This window comes from Zonotrichia albicollis, chromosome 2, assembly GCF_047830755.1.
Source record: "Zonotrichia albicollis isolate bZonAlb1 chromosome 2, bZonAlb1.hap1, whole genome shotgun sequence".
Classification (NCBI taxonomy): Eukaryota; Metazoa; Chordata; class Aves; order Passeriformes; family Passerellidae; genus Zonotrichia; species Zonotrichia albicollis.
In genome coordinates, this window is record NC_133820.1 from 95,009,713 (window position 1) to 95,032,412 (window position 22,700).

At 38.6% G+C, this 22,700-nt stretch overlaps 1 protein-coding gene across 3 annotated transcripts in view; it reads left to right on the plus strand.

Moving 5' to 3' along the window:
- DHRSX (dehydrogenase/reductase X-linked) overlaps nucleotides 1-22,700 on the plus strand; it is a 186,357-nt gene that overhangs the window by 62,392 nt on the left and 101,265 nt on the right. For all 3 annotated transcript variants that reach the window (XM_074535706.1, XM_074535704.1, XM_074535705.1), the window contains 2 exons: nucleotides 1,336-1,443; nucleotides 13,499-13,567. In XM_074535706.1, coding sequence (XP_074391807.1) covers nucleotides 1,336-1,443; nucleotides 13,499-13,567 — 177 coding nt within the window. The remainder of the gene's footprint in view (nucleotides 1-1,335; nucleotides 1,444-13,498; nucleotides 13,568-22,700) is intronic.

Sequence of the window (22,700 nt, forward strand, 5' to 3'; positions counted from 1 at the left end):
AAGTTGCTGTGAAGAAAGAAGCTTGTATCAGTGCTAGTCCTGTGTTTCATAACTATGTAAAATATGAGTTGGTGCTGTACAACAAAGCAATCCCCTAAAAACCTGGAAATCAAAATAGAAAGTCCTTTGATAGATCAAACTTGGCATCTTTTTAACATTTTTTATCTATAGCATTGCCTACAGACACTGCACCACAGTAAAACGAAGTATTCAATACTATTTTTCCTGTGCAGATACCTCATGGCATTGACTCCAAAGCAAATTAGAAATTCACCTTGGTCACCTAAAGGCTACATGGTGCTTCACAAGAAACATTCTCCACCCCAAAACAAAAATTGTAGTTGATATAAGACCTAATTCAAGCCTTTCCCAAGCAGTTGAGTGATAATGCCTTTGCTCTGCTTTGGCTGCATGACTCCCTCCATGGTGGGGGAATGTGCTGTGCAGCCTGCACCCAGTGTGAGAGCTCGTAGCTGGGATGGCAGCTGCTCTGCAAGGGCCGTCCTAGAGGCTTCTTGGCTCACTTGGCAGGCTGAGGGCTCCTGGGGAGGCAGGAGACACAGGATGTGTCTGAGCCACCCCTGTAGCAGAGGGAGTTTGGGAGCATTCCCTGCCTGCCAGGCTGTGTGTGGATCAAGGAGCACTTGGAGTGGTGGCTGACAGCGAGTGTTGGGGATGCTGGCTTCTGTGGGACAGGGCTAATGTAGGTGGGAAAAGCAGATGGGGGCTTTCATGCAAGAAAATTGCTTCCTCCTTTCTTTGGGGCTCGGCCTCGTGATTTCAGAAAGGAAAGTGCTCAGTTATGCGGGGAAATTGGGTCAGCTGGTGTACTTTTGACAGCTACCCTTTGACTGAGATCTTTCCTCCATGTTACTGACAGAGGCTGGTCTTTTGTCATTCAAGAAATTTCCAGGGAATCATGCTGCCAATTGAATTTTTCCCCTGTACACATTGAGTAAGCCGCCCCTGAGCTGACGTAAGTGCCGCCACCTTGCTCAGTAAGAGAATTATGGTGGAAATTGTAAAGGTCAGATGACTGCAGGATGATGAAATGCATGCAAATAGAAATGAGAAAATTTCTGAAGTGCTTGTTTGCTTTTCGTGTCGTCAACCTCAGTCTTTTGTGAACTGTTAACACTGGGAAATTGTAGTGCGGTAAATAATGGTGAATGTTCCAAAGTTTTTATTTCCATACAGAGTTTGTTCCTGAGATTGTTTACTGGCCTGTCTTGAGCAGTCTGTTAAGTGTACATACACTCTTTAAAATACATCTTAACTTCTTAATTGTGTTACTGTTGTGAACTAACCTTGCGTTATTTCTTTTTTCTCATATAGTTTTCCCTACACAAAATGGAAAGGTTGCTATAGTGACTGGAGGCACTAAAGGAATTGGTTACCAAACTGTGAAGCATTTGGCAAGACTTGGCATGCATGTGATAATAGGTAAAGTCATTATTCTCTTAATATACTTTTTGTTTCATAAAGTCTTTTTTTTTTTTTCCTTTTAAGTTGTATTTTCTTTCTGGCATCAGGGGAATGAAGAAGAATATTTTCCTAGTGTTTAGCACAGCTAAAGATTAATTTGTGTTTTGCTTTGCAAGATCTTGAAAAAAATAGTGGATGGGATTTTTTCTGTAGGACTTGGAAGAGTTGTACTAAACAATAAAAATCCTTAAAAAATTAGTATTACAAAAGTATTTTTTTTATTTTGTTCCTTGTTGCTGGGGATGGGTCAGGCATCAGCGTTGGGGTGTACGTTTTCATTAAGAGGAAAACAAATTAAAGACTTGAAGGAGTATTACAGTGTTTAGTGGGGGATGATGTGTGTAAGGACAGAGGAAGTCCTTATAACTTTATCCATGTAAAAATTGCACATTTACTTCTCAATTTGTCACTGTGAGAGACCTCTCTAGGCAGTGACAAGAAAATAAATACCTGGAGATTCAATCGTGTCAGTCTGAGACAGATTGGGCAATTCACCTTCTGGAGGTGCCTGTTCCTCTCCATTGATAATAAAGAGTTGATAAGGTGGCTGAGTTAGAGTGAGACATTTCAAGTTAAGTGAATTTCTCTATGAACTCAAAAACTGTCCTGTGCGCACCATTTCTTCTTTCTACCACAGACACTATTTAGGAGACTTCCTATTTTTTAAAACTTCCTTTACTACAAATATGTGTTTGTAGTAGAGGAATATGTCTACTAATATGTCTACTAAATCAGAATGTAGTATAATGAATACTTTTATGTTTAAACTGCTACATTTTCTCACTTCGTCTTTCCTTAACTAGATTTTTACCTAAACCACTGTAACTTTTATTCCATAGAGTCACTGAATACTGCTGTTTCATTGTACACTAGCTGATAATGCCATTTTGTTCAACTTTTATACAGAATTCGTTCTCTAAGGTTCTGTACGCATATCAGACCCACTCCAAACAATGGACAAGAGCACAGCAGCCATGTACTTTTAGTGTAGTGCAATCAGTAACATAATGGAATTGTCCTGGAATCATACAGGTGTAATGTATGATTACACTGCACTTACTCATACATATTTTAATAGATGTGTCAAACCCAAGCGTCTGCAAAGTGCAAGTAGATGCTTCTTTATGTAGCTAAATGCCAGATGTTACTAATGTAGCTAGATGTAGCTAATGATGTCAGCATTAGTATTTCACTAAAATTGCTTTTCATCTTTAAGGTGGACTGCAAAAATGTACTCTGGGAAAACAAAAAGGGTAATTTTCTTCTCTTTGCATAGAGTGATGAACATTCTTTGCGTAAAATGATAGAACATTCTTTTTTTTAAGATTTATTTTGTATCACTTAAAGTTTAGGGTATTCCATATAAGAAAATTCAGTGTGAGAGTTTTGGGAATGGGAAGGTGCGATTTAGGTGCAGAATCTCTAAATAAGCTGAATTTTTTTCAACTCACAGTCACTCTGTCGTAAATCTCCTTCACTCAGCCTCACACCCATGTCTCATAAGCACCCAGATGTGTGAGCTCGTGTGATCTTGCGGGCATCATCTGAGTATGGGAAAAGGTCATGCCAGCTGACAGTCCTTATCCTGTCCCTGTGGTTCTTCTTGATCAAAAGTGACAGGCTATTTTATGGTCAGATCTGCCATAGAAGTTGTGCATTCTCCTTCTCTGGAGGTGTTAACAATTCACCTGGATGTGCCCTGTCTTACTTGTTCTGGGTGCAACTGCCTTAGCAGGGGGATTGGAGTGAGCTCCCTTCCAACCACGGCTATTCAGTGATCTTTTATGTTGCTCAGCACCTCTCAGTACATTTTTCCTGGTCTGCAATATTTAGACTCTGTCTATAGCCTATTTTTAGGCTGGGCTAGCAGGAAAAGTAATGGTATTGGTAATGAGCTGTAACCTGGAGATGTAATCCTCCTGATGGCAGAGTGCATGGCCGTCTGCTGCCAGTTTTCTGTGCTGTGGCCTTGACATGCACAGCACAGGAACAGTGTCCTCTAAACATGTCTTTTGTTTGTCAAGAAAGGGCATTCTTTTAACACTTTGCTCTTTCTTTTGGTGCCTACAAACACACACACTTCCATTGACTCCACAATTGTATCAATCTTACTGTTTTCATTACGAATACCTACAAATGTGAATTAATGAAATTAATTATAGGAAGCATTTGATGAGTAAGTTATCCAGCTGATTCATTTCTTCCGAGCAAACTCTGACCTAAACACTGAGCTCTATGAGTCACAGCCATCTTCTTTGCCTGTGAAACTCTTCAGACCAAAGCAGCCCTGTCAGAGGAATGGATAGTCCCAGGCACTTTTCCAGCTGCAAGATCATAACAGTCTCAAAAGCACATTAAATGCAATGACCTTCCATCCTTGCTCATAACTGTTGGGCCTAAGAGTCCAGAGTATGTTTGAAATATCTGCTGGCACTTGGGCATGCATTAGCACGTTCTGCTTCAGGCCACACAAGGCTCAAATAAGAGAGCAAGGATGCTCAAGCTTTGTCCTCTAGGATTGTTTTCACCCTATGTTTGTATATAGACATGAACTTCTGTGAAAAAGGTGTGGATGTTAAGTGAATTTGGGCTTGCAAGAGAGATTCACATGTAGCTTGCAGTCAATCATGCTCAATCACTGAATGCTTGTTACCCATTATAGGAACTGTAGCAATAAAGGATGATATCCCTGCAGCAGACAAATGAGTCAAGCCTGAATGTCTGATGTGAAAAATGATTCACCATTTGTGATGGATGTGATTTTGATGCAGTTTGACATTTTAGAGGAGTAAATATTTGAAACAACCTACTTTTAAACCCAATCCACCCATGGAAGGAGGAAAGCAAATAAGTAGGAAGCATGTTACCTTGTGGAGCATGAGTAGGCACTGTATCAAAAGGCAGTATCTTCACTCAGAGCCTTTACAGCAGGTGGTTTCATAGTTCTTTGAAGCCTCCTTCCTTCCCAGTCCCAGCACTGTTGCACAAGCCTCCATCCCCCACTGACGGTTTCCCTCTGCTCACCCTGCCCGCAGCCTCTCCTTGAGAAAGAGGTTTTGGTGAATGTTAAAATGATGAAAGTAATTTTCTGTGTATTTATATATTTGTTTGATAGATTTCATTGAGGGTTTCTTCCAGGCTGCTTCTCTCAGTAGCTGCACTCGCAGTCAGCAGGGAAATCTCATGGTAAACACCAAACCCCTGGTAGGGAAAACTCATGGCTGTGATGAATCTTCACAATCCAGCTATACAGGGAGTTCTTGCTAGTCGATAAATAAACTTGCATTTTCATTTTCAGAGACAGAAAGTAAATGACGCATTGTATTCAGCAGTGACTGATATTGAAGGTGATGTTTTGTATGCACTTACAAATAAATGAGGACATTGGAAATCAGGATATCCTGGATTATTCTATGACCTCCCCCAGTGCAGGACATAAAACTCAGTATGTTCAGGTCTGGTTCAAGGTGTTTGCCACAGTTCTCTCAATTTAGAATGATAAAAAAGGGTAAACTATTCATATTCCTTACATCCATGTTCACAGTTCAGTTTTATGAGGATTCTGTGTGTGCATGTTAAAATTGTTGACTCAAAAAAGGAAAGCCTCAATTTGATTTTTTCTTTTTTTTTTGCCCTCAGTATATTAATAAAAGAAGGCTGAGATAATGTGTGATAATATCTAATGTAGAAGTTTTGATAATTCTATCTGAAAACAGTAAATGAAAATCAAAATATTTGCACCTTTAAACTGTTACACTTTTGATTGGTATAAAACACCAGGTTCAGGGCAGTGTAATCAGTCTTTAATGTCTGAGTATATCAGTGTCACAGGTTTCTAAGACAGGCTCACACTTTGAAGGAAGCAATCTCATTATACTTATACATATGTGTATATATTCAGGTGACTTATTTGAGCTATGCAATTTTGGCTTGAGCCCTGCAATTTGGCATAAATAAATGTACTTCCATCACCAGATTCAGCACTTCTGTGTGACCTCAGTAAGCTCTGCAGAACACTGAGCAAGAGATATTTCTGTCACCTCTTTCATTCCCATTAGTTTCCAATTTTCAAGCTGGATTCTCTGCACCATGAATCAGACAATTCCTATATTGTATAATACTACAAAGTGACTTTCGAGGGATAATTAAATCCTATCAAGATGGTGCAATAGTTCATTTTCAAAGACAGTTTGATTTAATTTCAATTACTGAAAATTTTTATGGGTTACTTTAATAGTCTTTTTTAATATACATGGGGCTATGAGATGCTTGGGTTATATATATATATTTTTAAAAAGTATTTATCTTCCTAATTTCAGCCAGTTGTTTTTTAGGCCTGAATGAGTTCTAGAGTTAGTCAGGAAGTGTCAAAATTTTACCAGCCTATTAAAAGTGGGTGATGATTTCATTTTTCTGTATGAGCATAAAGGAAATGCATGCAGATCTCTTTATAATTGTAATTCAGTTCAGGTTTTATCATATCAGTGCAATGTAATCAGGGTTATGGAAATCTCTGTTTACTGTTAATTATGCACCATACATGTGCACACAGCAACACACAGTCTTCCAAATATGTTTGAATCTTGTCAAACACTTTAGTCCCTAACTTCTGTTGTAAGACTGTCACGTCTGTGCTTGTTTTAACATATGGTGCTTACAATGAATAATTTTATAGGAAGAGCACATAATGAAGTGACAAGAGTTCAGGGTGATAAAGACCAGGGATGTGTGAAGAATTTCGGGAAGACCATAAGAAGCTGAGTGTTAAAAGGCATGTACAGCTCAATGTAGATCAATATGGAGTGATGGACATGGGGATAAATTTTAATGCCAAAACAAGATGTGATGGATTCTGTGTCGACCATCATCACTTTGCAAGTAGATCTCAGGGTTAAAATAGATCATTCTGTGAAATTCTGTGGTGCTCCATTGGGTGCAAAAATCAAAACAAATATTAGAAATTATTAGAAAATTAACAAACTAAACAGACAATATGAGTTGATTCAACTCTATGAATCCTTCGTGGGCCAGAACTGTAAATACTTTGTGTTCTGGTCTGCCTATTTCAAAATGGTCCTAAAGGGTTTAGAGGAAAAAGGTTTTATCAGGAGGATGGAAAAGCAACCTTATGAGGAGCAAACAAATGGGCTTGAAGTCTTCAATCTGTTCACTGTCTCTGAAGTATATAAAATGAGCAGCTAAAAAGATACAGAGCTTAAAATAGTATGGAGATTGTTACAAACTCAGTAACAGATTGTTATAAACACAGTATTAGACATCAAAAAGAAATTAAAGCAATCTAAAACAGGCCACTGTGATTAAAACCAAAATCCATCAGAAGTGTAAAAGTATTTCTGGACTAGTATCTGCTGCATAAAACCTTAAATCATCTTTGGTAAAGAAGAAGTATAAGGTGACAAATGCAATGCTGGGGAGTTTTGGGAAAATGTTGTGCATAGGCCAGTAAGTGTGTTTTTTATATTGAAAAATAAGTCAGGCATTTAAAAAATGTAGAGTTAAATATGTGTTATTGGAACTTTGGAAGAGTTAGTGCAGTTTTTCTAGGTGCTTGTTTAATTTATTCATTAAGCATTTTTGCCTAATGCTTTGAAATATTCAACAACTGTGTGTATTGATTTAATCCTGGTTGTCAAAAGCTTTTGTTAAGATTCATGCCAGGAGATTTAAAGTGGCTGGCTTGTCTTGAGATAAGAGAAAGATTTCTTGTAGTTTAGTAATGGATTAGCAAACAGAAAACAATATTGAGAAGTAATTTATGAGCTTAGAGTCGAAGTAAAGATGCTTGTGGTCCCACAGACAGATGTTCAGTACATTTATCAAAGATAAATACAGAATACGATGATGCATTTTGTTTAAATGTATTTAGGATTTTCAAAATTGTTTGACTATTGATAATTAAAGAATTTGAGTTTCTGACATGTAAGGAGAGACTGAGAGATTCAGCCTGAAAAGGAGAGAAGGGTTAGGAGGATCTTTTCCAGTGTATTAGTGGGAAAAAAAAACCACTCCTTTTTTTTTTTTTTTTTTTTTTTTTTTTTACATTGTGGGTGTTCAAATACTGGCACAGGCTGCTGAGAAAGGTTGAGGAGTCTCCATCCCTGGAAACACCTGGGATCTGACTGGACATAGTCCTGGGCGACCAATTGTAGCAGAGGGTGGGACTGGGAGGTGTCCAGAGATGCCTTGTGAAATCTTAACTACTATGAAGAATAGGAAATAATCTCCCAATAGTGGATGACTGTGCTATGAAGGGATGGATAAATACAGAGTGTTAGTAAATGCAAATACAGAATATGAGAAAAAACAGCCACACCTATGTATTTACAGGAATAGGACCTAAATTAACTGCTAGTCAAAGAGTTAAATAAATATTGTGATTTACTGTTGAAAGCTCAATGTACAACCTCATCGATATTTCATGCCAGTCATAAAGGCAAATAAAATTATATTACTGAGCAGGAAAGGAGATGAAAACAGGGCAGAAAGCGTCTCTCTTCCTTTATAGAAACCATTGGATCATCCTGTTGGGCATACTCAAAAGGAGTCTGGTTGAACTGGAAAAAACTAAAGGGTGATGGTTAGGAGTAGTGGATGGCTTTGTACAAGGTGGGGCGCAGAACAAACATCCTTGTGCTTCCAAACAGATGACTGAGGTGTGATCATACAGTTATGAATGGTGTAGAAAGTGAAGGAAAAGAGATCATTCCCAGTATTATTGTACACCAAGTAGAGAACATCCAACAAAATAAAAAATACAACAACAAACAAGCTACTGAAGAACAACCTTTTAGGCATAATTAGGTGTGTCATTAAATCACAGAGCCTGCTGTCCCAGGACTCTTTGGCAGTCAAGCTCTTGAATGAACTGAAAGTGCAATTAGGTGAAGTAGCACTTGCCATGTTCATTGAGAGGCCATGTGTGACCTTGGGTTCAGGAAATCTCTGAAACTTCCTGCTTCTGGGAGGGTGTATTAGAGAAAATCACTCCTAGACTTACTGCTGTCGTGTCTTTTCTTTAAGTATCTGCTACAGGTTATTGTTGGAAAGAGGGCACTTGTCTAGATGTATCTTGGGTTTGGTGAACAGGGTTGTTCTTAACCTCTTGTTGGAACGGGTGGGTAGCTGAAACCTAAGTCAATAATGATGATTTCTTTTCTCTTTGCAAATCAACATTCTCCCCCTTGCTCATTTTTTGCTTCTTTTCTCAAAGGATCACTTACAACAATATTTTCACCTTTCATGTAAGGAAAGCATGTATTTAATTGTGACTGTTGCGTGATGAACTCAATGACAAAAGATGTGTGGTATCTCTAGACACAAGGAAGTTTATATCATGTTTAGAATTTATTTTTTATAGCTGGTCACATCCTTATACCTATTATAGAAATCCATGCCTTAAATGTTTTACATATGAGATGCAAGATCAATATTCTTTTTATTGAAGATTTTACAAATTCCTTTAAAGGAAACCTTACAAATTCCTTAAAAACCTGCTCATATTGTATTGAGTTCAAATTTCTCATCCTTGGAGATTTTGGGGGCAGTTATTCCTCTCTTTTAGGCATGTTCTATTTTTTGTGTACACTCATAAAATCATAATCTTCCTAACACCAGCTGATAGGATTTTTTTTTCCTCTTGAGGCATTGGGTGCCCTCATAAGCCCTGTCTTCAGGCTAGGGCTTCAAAGAAATCAGTTCCCCTTTGATCACAATGAGGATTATGCTACTCTGAGGAGGCATCTTGATTCAAATTTCCATTTAGAAACTTTTATATTCTGTTGCATAAAGGCATCTAACAATTATCCTTTGCAATTCCTTAATCAGATGGTATAGACTTATACAGAATTGATTACTGTACCGCCAAGCTTTTCCTGGCAGACACGTAAGAGTTTGTGGGCACCACTTCTGAACTTGGGTGGCTCAAAGTCAGCAGAGGGAGCAGAGGGAAGGGACATGCTGCACACCCTGGAAAGCAATCCATTGTTTCAGGGAGTAACTTATCTGTAATTGTGGCTCCACAGGTCGAGGGATGAGCATTATCTCAGGCTCCCCAGGCACTGGTGACTGATGGTCACACATGCCAGGGTGTGGGGCGTGTGGGGAGAGCTGGAGGCCATGTGCCTGCCCTGCCCCTGGGCAGCTCTCACTCCTGCCTTACCCCTGGGGCTCCCTGCTCTGTGTTTACCACAGGCTGAGGGGTGCATTGGGCACAAGGTGGCTCTCAGGCTCCAAGCTGGAGGGGTCAGGTCCTTCTCTTGACACCATGTTCTGGTTGTTTTGAATCTTCTTGATGTTCATCTCCAAAAGTTTTTTATTTGTCTTCATTTTGTGCTATCTTACTGAAAGTGAAGAAATTTTTCCCTTGACATGCTGAAGTAAGGAAGAGCTTTTTGGATTTGTGGGTTTATTCTCTCCAGGCAACCTTAAGCTTTTCAGGCTCTATTGTTGATCAAAGACTGTTTTAATTTATTTATAATGTCCTGGAGTACATTTCCTTGAAACATCAAGATTGCAAATTCTTAGTTTTGCAAAACACCGTTTGGAAAAGCTCTTACTTTCTTTATCAGGATTAATTTTGTATATAAATTCAGTGTGTGAGTGGCAAATACTCTTTTGAAGAGATAGTTGCATTCAAAGAAATTAAAAATATAGTATAAAAAATACATATAGATGTAACAGAACCCCTTAATTAGCAGTAATGTGCTTTTAGCCCATACAGGCTTTCTAAGGTCTGTGCTTTTTTTCAGCCTTGTTCAGACTGAGCAATCTCTGTGACAATTTTGTTGAAATTTCTGAAATAACTTCCAGAGCTAGGATCTACTTAAGTGACTGAGATGACAGAGCCTGACATTTAGGAAAAGATCCAAATTCTATTGGTACTGATAAGAATTTTAGTATGTACTTCTCTGGTGGCTTCATATCAACTTGCTTTGACTTGTGATGTTTCTGGAAGTAAATGTTGAAGAGATGAGTACATTTCTTTGACTAAAAGTTGTATTTAAATATGTTGTCCTTTTTTTCAGTATTTTATTAAGAACTATAATTTTTATGCCATTGAAATGATATCTGATTTTATACGGGTGCATCTGTTTACAATGAATTTATTTCTTTATATTATTAGGGATTTTTCAGAATTGATTATAGTCAGTGTTGTTATTGAATAAGTCTCACCCAAAATTCTTCACTATTTGTGGATTAAGTGGAAAAAAACCCATCAGGTAGGGCACTGAACTGCTTGCATAAACAGTTCTTGAGAAAACTATATCTATTTTGAGTTCCCAGTAGACATTTTAAATTAGCATGAAAAGCAAGATTATTATGGTTTTGGGTACTTTGATGATCTAAGCTCCCAAGACAATGAATCCCTTGTTCTCAAAGCTTTTTCTAAGATTCCCTCACTGCATAAAATACATGATCATCTCTCTTCCCTTTCTTACCCTCCCTTCAAACCATTTGAATTCAGAGTAGGCAGATCTTATGCTACAGATGCTATAACACTTAAAATGGATAAATTCTAGTATATGGAACACATGGAAATTATAGTGAATCATTGAAAAAATGTCCAGCCAGAGGATCAGTTTGTGTATCAAAAATTTTTTTAAAGAATCATTACAAATATGATACTGAGGATTTAAACCAGCTGACAGCAGTAAGAATTTGACCTTGGTCTAGTAAACCATCCTGAATTTATGGTGCTGTACATCTGCTCAGTGCACTTGAAGGTTGTGCCCTTTAGTGACCCAACTTCATCAAGAAGGTGCAGATTAGTTTTGATTTTTCCCAACCCAAAGCTGACTGTGTTAGCTTAGTGACTTAAAAAGCATTTTTAAAAAAACATTTTTAATAATTAATAAAGCACTTAAAAGGAGGTTGATCTTTTTGATGCCTACCACTCACTTTGCTTAGAAGATCCCAGAAGGATGTGCTAGAAGGGAAGCAGTGCAAAAGTGCAATGTCCTTTTCCTCGCTCCCTTTGGCAAAGAGGTGCTGATCTCCTTAACCTAACTCAGAAGCCTACATTAGCCTCCCAGTTTCATGGTATGCATCCTTCTGATCGAAGTGCCTTTGAACTTTTTCTAAAGATTTTGGTCATTTGTTCAATGTCTTTATTCTTTCTTGCAGTATTTTCTTTGAAAGAAGGATTTTGAAAACCTCTAATATTGTGGCAGTTTTCACTGAAGCTATTTCAATTTTGCAATACTCCAGCCTTCAGCATCTGGTTTTCAAACTCTGTTGGATCAGGCTGGAAACAGACATCTGAAGTGACTGTTTAGCAAAATAATAATTTTTTTCCCAGTGGTCTAGAGTGAAAAATATGCAAATCTAAATAAAATGAGCTCATTTGGAAGGCACTGAGCTTTAATGAATAACCATTTATATAACAGCAAAATAAAGCAAATTAAAATTTGTTGTGAACACAAGCTCTTTTAAAAGAACAAATTAAATGAACATACTGAGAGTTATATCATGACACTGGAGGCTTTAATAAGCCAGATCTCTGCATGAGAGGTGCTGAATAAAAGAGGAATCAAATAAGATGTTCACAGAATTGGCACACAAGTGTTCTTATTTCTAGCAGCCTATCCAGCCTAATAAATAACAACACTCTGAGTTTGAAATCCTACTTTAGTACATTACTTGAGATGAAACAGGGAGGTAAATTAATCTGTTGCCCATAAAACCTGTGCACAAATTTCCCCAGAAATGGCAGAGTTTCACTGGAGGGTTTGTTTGTGGGTGCTGCATCTATATCTGGAAATTAGCATCAAACTGAATGTTTTTCTTTTCTACAAGGCTGGATATTTTAAAGGCAGAAAAACAGCAAGAGGAAAATATTGCAAATATCTGCTTTGTTGTTCTGGGTCTTCCTTCCTTCCTTCCTTCCTTCCTTCCTTCCTTCCTTCCTTCCTTCCTTCCTTCCTTCCTTCCTTCCTTCCTTCCTAGTCCATAGTTAATGGAATTTATAGACAGCAGTTGTACACCTGTATGAATCTATATTTTATGTGAGAATTATTTTCTCTCCAGTATATGGAATGCTAAGCGTATTAATTTGGCTAAATTTATGTAAATGTTGGGTTTTCTTGCATATCATGAAAACAAAGATGTGTTTCAAGTCCTTTTTCACAAGTAAATACAAGCATGTACCTGCTAATGTGAACAGGGGGCTGAACCAGACACCTCCTGAAGTCTCTTCCAACTTCATTTTATTTTGTGGTGCTGTGAAAGTAAGAACAGGATACTTGCAGTCTGGCACCAAAAAAAAATCTTTACAGAAAGTTTGGCAGAGTTTTATATAATAAGGAAAATAGGCAGCTTCGTGAAATTCATAAGAGATAACAGTATTGTTATCCAATTTAGATAATAAACAGTGGGTATTTTGATGTTCCATGCTATGGAAAATATTTTGATGGATAAATTGAATGTTAATTTTAAAAATTCAGCTTGTTTTAATTCCTATATCTCTCGTGCTTATGTTTTTTTCCTTTGACGTGTTATAAAAAAATTGCCAAACAAATGTCAGACAATTAGTAACCACCCACCTAAGCTGAATGGTACAAAAGACATTTATGTGATGCCTAATTACATTTTATCTTAGCACTAATAAATCCTCTTATGAGCATTTGAGACAGGGTAGTCAGGACTTTCCTCCAGCTGTGGAAGTCTTCATTTTGGAAAAAGAGCAAGGGGAAATCTGCTCTAACCTGTAGTGAAGTTTTTGCCCAATCTGGATGTGATACAATTCACTTGTCTCACAGACTCAAATCTCAAGTCTGCTGGTCCATTAGATAGTTGTATTTTATATGAATAAATGAGATAAACTGGCAGAACTTGTGGAAATCACAGTGCATTTGTGCAGCCCTCTTTGAAAGCCTCTGCAGCACACCTTTCCGCCTAAAACTTCACACTGGTTCTACACTGTGGTTGTCACTTCATAGGTGCCAGTCCTTAAATTGATTGCATTGCTAATTTTTCATTTTTTGTCCTTTAACAGCTGGAAACAGTGAAAGTGATGGCCAAGAAGCGGTGAGGAAAATAAAAGAAGAAACTTTGACTGGAAAAGGTACCATATGATGTAATTTCCTTTAAGAAACCACTTTTCCTCTCTTTTTGCTGTCATCTCCTTTTATATGAGGATCCCTTGCGTAATGCTAAATTTATTTTTTTTTTTTAATTTGGGGCACTGGAACAGGTTGCCCAGAGCAGTTGTAGATGCCTCCTCCCTGGAAGTGTTCAGGGCCAGATTGGATGGAGCTCTGAGCAAACTGCGGAAGGTGGAGTGGAAGGTGTCCCTGCCCATGGCAGGAGGTTTGGAACTAGATGCTCTTTAAGGTCCTTTTTTCCCAAATGGTTATGTGATTCTATGAACTGAATTTCAGAAATAAATCTGACTCAGGGGTAAAATGCATAGGGTATTTCTTAAACAATGTTTTCAGCCTGGTTTGACTTTACTGTTTGTCATTGAAAAAGAGTTGCCTGCAACTTACAGTCTGCCTGAGTATTTGTATGTGTATGATTTAATAGATGGGAAAAATTCAGAATACCAGTAATTTTTGCTAAAGGGTGGATGACAGCAGGTAAGAGTGTGTGCTCTTTTACTTTGCTTGTTTTAGGAGCTGACAGGTTTTTTAAAGATCAAGGCTGCTTGATTGGGTCGTTTGACAATGTTAAGAGCTTATAATACTTCACAAATAAAACCATTTTCTTAAATATAAATAGACCTTTCATATCAAACCTAAATTCCTATCTTTCTGTGATTCTTCTCTTATTTCCTTTAGATAGATCATCCTTCCTGGTGATCTATCATGTTTGTAGAGGCATAAGGACAGCATAGCTTGATAACTAAGAGAAAAGGCATGTTCCACACTACCTGCTCTGTGATTGCCATTTGCAGTTTGTGGTGGAGGTTAGTGCAGCTCACATTTTTGTCCCTGGGTGTCACTGGGCGTAGTTCCTAATGGTGCATGATGATTCATTCCTGCCACTTTGACGCATAATTTCTTGGCAAAATTATAGAGCAGTGTTGCTAGTCCAAACTATTTGGGATCTTCATGGCTTCTTCTGAGATCTGATTCTGTTTTTGTACCATAATTACTGTTATGATGATCAAAATACATGTTAATTATTGTTTTAAAAAACCCTTTCATTATGATTTATCTTTTGGCTTAAATAAATGTGCATCCATTATAGCCTCAGGATACATATATACTAGTTAAAAGCATCATAAATTAAGGCATAGTTAGAAGGATCATAAAAGGAAAAAGGTAATTATTACATCATTAAAGTCCTTTGCTGGAAGTTTCTGTGCAGAGACCAAAACCAGTTGGAATTAACAATGTCATGTGACTTGCATGAATCTGAATAAACCAGGGTCTGTGTTATTTTCTCCCTCTGTGTGATCACAGGCTTTTCTAGCACTCCAGTCCTTCTTGCTTTTTCTAGGTAAAGTCAGTTATAGCCCTCAGTTATAAACTGTTAAGACAAAGATGTCAGTTTGAGGAAGCTGAAAGTGTATTTAAAGTCAATTGAAGTTCTTCCTCACTGTAATTATTTTAACTGAGGTTTAAGTAATCTCAGGCCTCGATTGGTTTGGCCTAAAAATAAATTGGAAGAGTATTGTCTTTTCGAAATTTCTCACTGATTGAGGAAAATTTGTATTTAAAAGTGCAATGTCCTGTGCAAAAGACTTGTTCAGAACTGAGAGCACTCCTGTGTCTCTGTTTATCAATGAATCTGCACTTTGCTTTTATAGTGTGTGTAGATACTGTGATGTGTCCTTGGTTGGCTAGATGATGCTTGTATCCAAACCAAAACACTGAGACAGGGCTGTGCAAGGGTATTACCTTTTCAAAAGCTGCAGTTCAAGATCTGTTTAGTCACTGCATAAAAACATTATTGGTTGTCTTGACCCTTTCCTCCTGCTTTTCCTTTGAGCATTTTTCATGGCCCATATGAAAACACTGCTTTACAGAAACTGCTCCCATCAGGAACATCAGCCTCTTGAAGGAGAACTACTCAAAGTAGTATTTGTGGGCAGCCAGTGTGGTCAAGGATTGCCCATAATATAGCTCTTATGGACAAACAACATGAGTGGATGCCATCAGTTTGTTATCCAGATCTCAGATTCCTTAGAACGAAGAAAATCTCCTTGCTTTTTATCAGGTTAGACAGCAAAAGGGAGCAAAAGACCTTGTCCTCTCCTTGTTGCCTGGCTGAGCCATACATAGCACAATCATCCCCAGAGACAGCTCTGGGAAAATGCCAGGCTTATTGAATGCAAGTAATTACAATGTTTTTAAGGCACTGTCATCCTTCTCTGTCTTGGCCTTGTCTGTCTGGGGCTCTGTCTGATATCTAAGGGTAAGTAGTTTTACTTGACATAATCTATACTTACTTCTGGGACAAGCGAGATTCAAAGCATGTACATAAGTAATTCCTATGAAGCAGCTGAGGAGCAATAATGTGCTAGCATTGCAGAGGAGGATAAAGGATAGTAATAAAAACGGCTATGCATGCAGGTGATGGGTTTTGGTTGTTTTTTTATTGTTTTGTTTTTTTGTAAAAGCATGGCAAGACATGAAGGGATGGACAAAACTTCTGAATACAGGGAGTCAGAGAGCCTGGTTTCCCACCCTGAAGGCATGGAAAGCAGAGCCAATGACAAAAGAGAGTACAGAACTGGAGAGGAGAGCAGTTGCAGCCATTTGCTACAAAGCAGTGATGCTAAAGGACTCAGAAAATCTGAACAACGTAGCACTTCATCTCTTCCCTCCACCCACCCCTTATCCTGGGGCTGCATCAGAAACCTTCTTGGTTCCTCTCCCTGCTGATTCCAGACTGTTCAAGTGTCTTCCTTGGTTTTGGGTCTCTGTTCTGAGTAACCTATTTCAAAGTGTAAAGAGGGAGGATGTACATGGGCAGTTGAGAGGAAGTAAATAAGCTACAAGTCCTTGGGGCATGATAGACCCAGTCAGCTGAACCGTCAGAACCTCCTCCATGATAAAGAAATCCCAGCCCTCAGATACCCAGAACAGGCCAGAAGTAGTGCTGCATTGTCATTAAAATTCTCTCACCGGCGCTATTTCCAAAAGACCAAGGGCAACACATTGCTACAGCATGAATCATAAAGCTGGGAGAAGCCAGGATGGTGTGGACGTTTATCTTGCTTCCATTTGTTAAATTGGGAACTTGTGTTGTTAATAGTGGCAATTATATGGCTGGGAAAATTGTTGATGGCTCGGGATTGCCACAGAGATATTCTAATTGGATAAATCTCTGTAATTTGCACATAGGGCGTGTCTCTGTTAGTGTGTTCATTAGTTAGATCAATTGGGTGCTTTTCAGGCAACCCTCAGCTCCTGGCTGCTTGCTGAGCACAGGTTCCTATCAGGAAGGGCACCGCAGGTCCTGTCCTGGATTCCCTCTGGACAGAACTAGCCTGAGAGGTGAGTTGCAGCAGTAACAGAGCAGTTCTGCATGGGAGCAAACTTCAGAGTTTATCTGAGCCTTCCACAGACATAGGCAAGTGCCTATGTCAGGCGCTCAGCACAAAATGAGCTCCAGAAATGGACTTATATTGATCCAAACTGCTTGGTAGTGCAGCTGTAAGCACAGTTTCCAGTGGTGAACAAACTTAATTGAGCTGAGGAAATGGGAAGTTTCTGTGATAAAGTAAACTCTCAGTGGTACTGAAGAAGAATCTCTCAATTTACATAACAGAGTTATATCTCCTGACTCAGTTACCCTCAGCTTATGTCTCTGCAAATCAAAGCTGGTTTTAGCCTGATGATTACAAACATACAAATATTGGAAACTCATATATAAACATGAATGAAAGCTTCGTTCATTCCAGCAAAGGTTCATGAATGCCGATGGAATCAGCAATTAGCAAAACTTTATGCATAAATATCACATAGCTACAGTACCAGGGGAAGGCTCTCACATCCAGAGATTGGAGTTGCAACTAGAGTCAAAGGAGAAAAAAATTATCATTGAGTGAGAAAAGAGGGTGTAAAAGTCATATTAAGCGTAGACCTCTTCAAAAGGAGAAGCCTGTGTTTAATCTCACCCAACATTTTTGCAGCAATTTAAATAAAACCACAATTATAAAACTACCAGCTAAATTCAAAGCCTTCATGAAACTTCCATTTGAAGTCAGGTGAGAAAGGAAGAAGGGACTTTCTCCCTCAGTGCCAGAGGAATGCAGAGGTTAGCACAGTGGCAGCCAAACTGTGTCATTTACAGTCTGACCCACATCAAGACAGCGTGGGCCAAATAGTAGAATGAATTGTCTTAAAAAAATTCGCGTGCATTTAACAAGCCTGGCTTTTCCCAGAGCTTTCTCTAGAGATGTTTATGCTACATGTGGCTCAGCCAGGGAATAAGGAGATGATAAAGTCTCTTGCTCCCTTTTGAAGTATAACTTGCTAATAAAAAAGGAATTTTTCCTTTTTGTTAGAGACCTGAGATTGAAGAATTGCTGTGAAAGAAGATGGGTTAATATAGTTGTACCATGTGTAATTGCAGAATAACTCGTGGGTGGTTTCTCCACCAATGCTTGCTGTGTTAGGCACCATTTTTAACAGAGCAGTCCACCTTTTTCTGCTCCATACCAGAGAGTTCGTTGTTAGCTTTCCCTGCAGGTTAGAGGAAGTAATCTGCTGAGTTCCCATATTCACAAACTTTTAAAATTGGTGGTGGTATTCCCATCATGTTATCTGGAGTTGTCTTCAGCAAAGAGTTCAGTTCAGCAAGGACTGATGCCTTGTTAATATGTGCAAAAAAAGTCTGCCAGGACTATTTCTTTTGGATGGCATGCCAAAGGCATCATTATGGAAGTGATTGTCCAACCAGTCAAAAATAGTGGAAAATATTTGTGTTTGAGACATATCTTTTACAAGTGTGCATAAGCAGGTGTGAATTTATGCTTGCTTGTGTTACTTTTTTTTTTTTTTTGGTGGTGTTTTGAGTTGTAAAAGCGTCATGTCCTGGGCTTGTGGCTGGACCTGATGTGGTTACTTTGTCTCTTCTACCACATCCTATTGAAATATCCTTTCTCTACCACTGCTGATGCTGAGAGACCTGTAGGATTGGTTTAAAGAGCTTTCTGACAATGACAGCGCAGTTTCCACCTGCCTGGTTTCTGTTCTCGGGCTGGTGCATTATCTCCAGTATTGGCTTTGGCAGGTGAATGACTGCCCTCAGTTGGAGTTGGACAGCTGAACACCAGGCTTATGGGGACACCTTGAAAGCCAAGGTGGTGATGTGAATGGGAGCAGAGAAGTCTCAGTGTGACAGTGCTGCACTTTGCAGGACCCTGTGTGGAACTGCAGAGTTTTTCTGCTTTGTCATTTGATGAACCTTGCCTAAATATTAAGATTTATTTTCCTTTCTCATCTGAGGTTATACTAGGTATATTCAAGCCGTATGAACATATTTGGATATTGAAAAACATTGGATGTGTTGATATAGATTTGTGACTGGATCCTCTCCATGCAAAAGAATGGAAGACTCTTCTGGAGACCAAGAAAGTAATGAGAGCTGATACTTTTTATCTGTGCTCATAGCACTTAAATCTCTTATCCAATAAAGCTGGTGACTTTTTGCTTCATATTAAGCAGGGAAGATTTTAATCCACAGAAAGATGTCTCCAGAGCCCTCTGATAAAGTCACTTAGGTTAAAACTTTTCAAATCAATTGTCCTGCTTTTCTGTTTGTTTTACATAATTCTTTGATGCAAAACCATGGTTAAGTTTGTTAAGCCTGTTTGCTTATGTCTTTTCTTGCTCTCCTTTTGGCTTCCAGTGTAACATGATAGAAGATTTCCCCTCTCAGTTCTTATAGGTACTTAAAACAATAGAGAACCCCCTATTTTTTGTGTTTCTTAAAACACTTTGGAAATTGAGTGGTCATTTAACAGTGTGGCAAATCAGAAATTAAGAGCAATATGAATATGGTTCACATAGCTGAAGATGAGTTGCATATCTGGATGCTGAGATGGAGATAAAGTCTTTCAAATGTGAAATGTATTCATAATGCAGGCACAAGCTCTGCCTGTTGGTTTCCTGAATTCCCATTTCCATTGGAAATGTGAAACACATTTCATTAACAGGCTCTGCCACTAGGAAATGTGATTTTCTCTTATTTAAATTATCTCTAATTGAAACTTAGAGACAAAGAAGTGCACAGGTGTAGCTGTAGGCAGAATAACAAAGTCCCATCAGATGTCTTGAAATCATTTTCTGACTGTAAATCACCAAAGCTTTGTGTGACTAATGGCACCAAAGCTCTGAGGTTAGGATTTTGCTGATTGTGCTGCCCTACTGCAGGCAATCTGGAGAAAGGGAGTTTCAAATGAAAATTGCCTCTTCAAGGCTGGAAAAAGCTCCCATTTCAGACTTTCACAGGATTTTGATCCTCTTGTATGCACTTGTAGAGTCATGATGTTGTGCAGTGACTGAATAAAGGTGCTCCTGGGTTTGTCACATACTTTAATATGCCATTATTTTTTCCATCTCGATCAGTAGTTACAGGCAGGTTGTGTGAGCCATTTCTAGACCCTGTCTGTTTTCAAAAAAATTGCCAGCATATACTGAAAGACAAAGCCAAGAAAAAAGCAATTTGTGTTCTCTCTGGAATGCTTTCATATTTCTCTTCCAAGAACTACATTATATAGACCTATCTTCTGTGAGTTACATGTAGGGCTTTAGAAGTTAATTTGCTTATAACAAGTATAATATTTTATGTGGAAATATAATTGGCTTCTGTACTGGAGGCCCAGCTGCCAAGAGCATGGAGAACTTGTGGGCTGAAGTAAATGTGGGATAAGCAGAGCCTGTATGCTGTGTGAGCAACCTGCCAGGTATGAGCTGCACATCAAACAACAGATGCTGGTCAGCCTGTGTGTGCAGGCAGTGCCAGCATTTCCTTGTCTGCTCCATCCTTGCAGCAATATGGCAAAGCTCCAGGGGAAGAACTGCTAGAGAGGAGCCTCTGCACCTCCCAAGGACCAATGCCACTCTGCCCATGCTTGATTTGTTCTTCAAGGACTGTTTTTCAGTGGCACAGAATTGAAGCTCTGAATAGATGTCCCAGTTCTTAAACGAGTTATGAGCCAGGCTCTCCTCAGCAGTGCCCAGTGACAAGACCAGAGGCACTGGGAACAACCTAAAATGCAAGAAATTCCATTTAAAATTAGAAAAACTATGTGTTTTTATAATTTTTTAGCATAAGAGCTTTTGGTTATCAGCACACGTTGCCCAGAGAGTTTGTAGATTCTCTGTCTTGAGAGATACTCAAAGGCCATCTGAACACTGTCCTGGACAACCACCTCCAGAGGGCCCAGCATGAGAAGGGACTGTCTCCTTCCAGCCCCAGCCACCCTGTAACTCTGTATATCTAGCACTTTTTAGCTGCCAAACCCACATGAAACCCTGTCTGCTTTGTGTGTCCAGACTTGAATATGGGTACTGTAACTACACAGCTTCAGGGCCTTCCAGACACTGTGTCAGTGTTCATACAGTGCCAATATTAAGATTGAAGTGCATATAGTGATAGGAATAGCAATAATTTGACCAGAATGCAGTCTTGGGAAGCAGATATTTGAAAAGAACTTCATAGCAGTGTAAAAAAATCACATCTATTCAAGTAAAAAAAAATATTCTGTGGAAAAAAAGGAAAGAAATGCTGATATTTAGTGTAAGAATGACTCTGAAGCAGCTTCCTTTCTTGTTTCTTTTGGTTTTTTGGATTTTGGTTTGTTTTATTGTTGTTGCTGTTGTTGTTTTTGCTGCTGTTGATTGGGGTCTTTTGTTTGGTTGGTTTTGTTTTGTTCTTGATTTTTGTTTGTCTTTATTTTCAATTTTTGTGCAGGGCAAAGACTATTTTTTTTTTTTTGTTGTTGTTAAGACTTAAGTTTTAAAATACAGTTTTCAAATTTAATGTGTTCAAGATTACATGATGTGTATCATCTCTGCCACATTTTCATCATTTGACTGTAAATTATCATGCTCATGTACACTTTGAAACCCTTCTTAGCCAAAAGTCTTGCAGAAAGTGTCTAATGCCAGCATTTTTAATGGTCTTTTTTGATACCTGGTGCTAGAAATCCTTGCTTATAAGAAGAAAAGTAAATATTCCTAAGGATATTTATAGGCTCTTCAATTAAGCCAAGGATATAACATGATACTCATTACAAGCCTAATAATCATGTCTCAGTTTGGATTTCTCTTCGTATATTGAGGCACTGTTTCTGCACAAGGTGATGTGGACTGTTTCCACCACCTGATTAATTTCCCCAAGATAATGCTCGGCTATGTTTCATTCCTTATTTGATTTTAGCATTATGTCTGCCACTGACTTCTCTTACCAAGATTACTGTTGACTTCAGGCTGCTTGGCAGGAGTGGCTCTTCACAACTGATGTGACTTGAGGAGACAAAATAAATCAAATCATCTTTCCAGCATTTACTTTGACCTAGTTGAAAAATAATCCTTGCCAGTGTTTTAGCTCCCAAGCATGAAAAACGTGGGCCTGTGGTTGGAGAGAGATCTCCATGGCTCTGGGCAAGATTTGCTGTTGTTCTGCATTTCCCCTCATTTTACTCCAATCTCACTCATGCTCACTTGTGCTTTTTTAAGAAGTAATTTACAACAACTAAGCTTCCTGGAACATGGATCTCATTTAAATGATGCACTGTCTGTACTTCTGACTCTTTAAAAATTTGATGGCATATCAGAGGGAAATGAAAGGAAGGAAAAATAATATAAGGCAAAAAGCAATTTCTCCTTTTCAAAACTTTGTCATGGCAGTTGGGGGCTTCTGAACTGGAGGTTTGTAATAAGTTAATTTTCCAACCTAAAATGTTGCAGGCTTTCTTCCAGCTTACACTCAACACTTGAAAGTCAGTCCATGCAAAAATTCCATGGTCCTAGTTGGAACAATTTTTTGTGAAGACAGAATTTTTCCAAGAGATATGTCTGTTTAAATGGGAGTATTTATTGGCAAAAGAGAGAAAGAAACACTTTTACACTCATATCTACAAAATAACACAGAGAAAGTGCAGAATCTCTGTAGAAGGGATTAACTTGAAAAGTAGCAGTTTGTGTTCAGCCCAATCCAGATCAAAGGCTTTTCATCCCAACTGTGTTTCTTATGTTCCAGACTGCTGTACTATAGACGACAATCTTTGGTTTAGA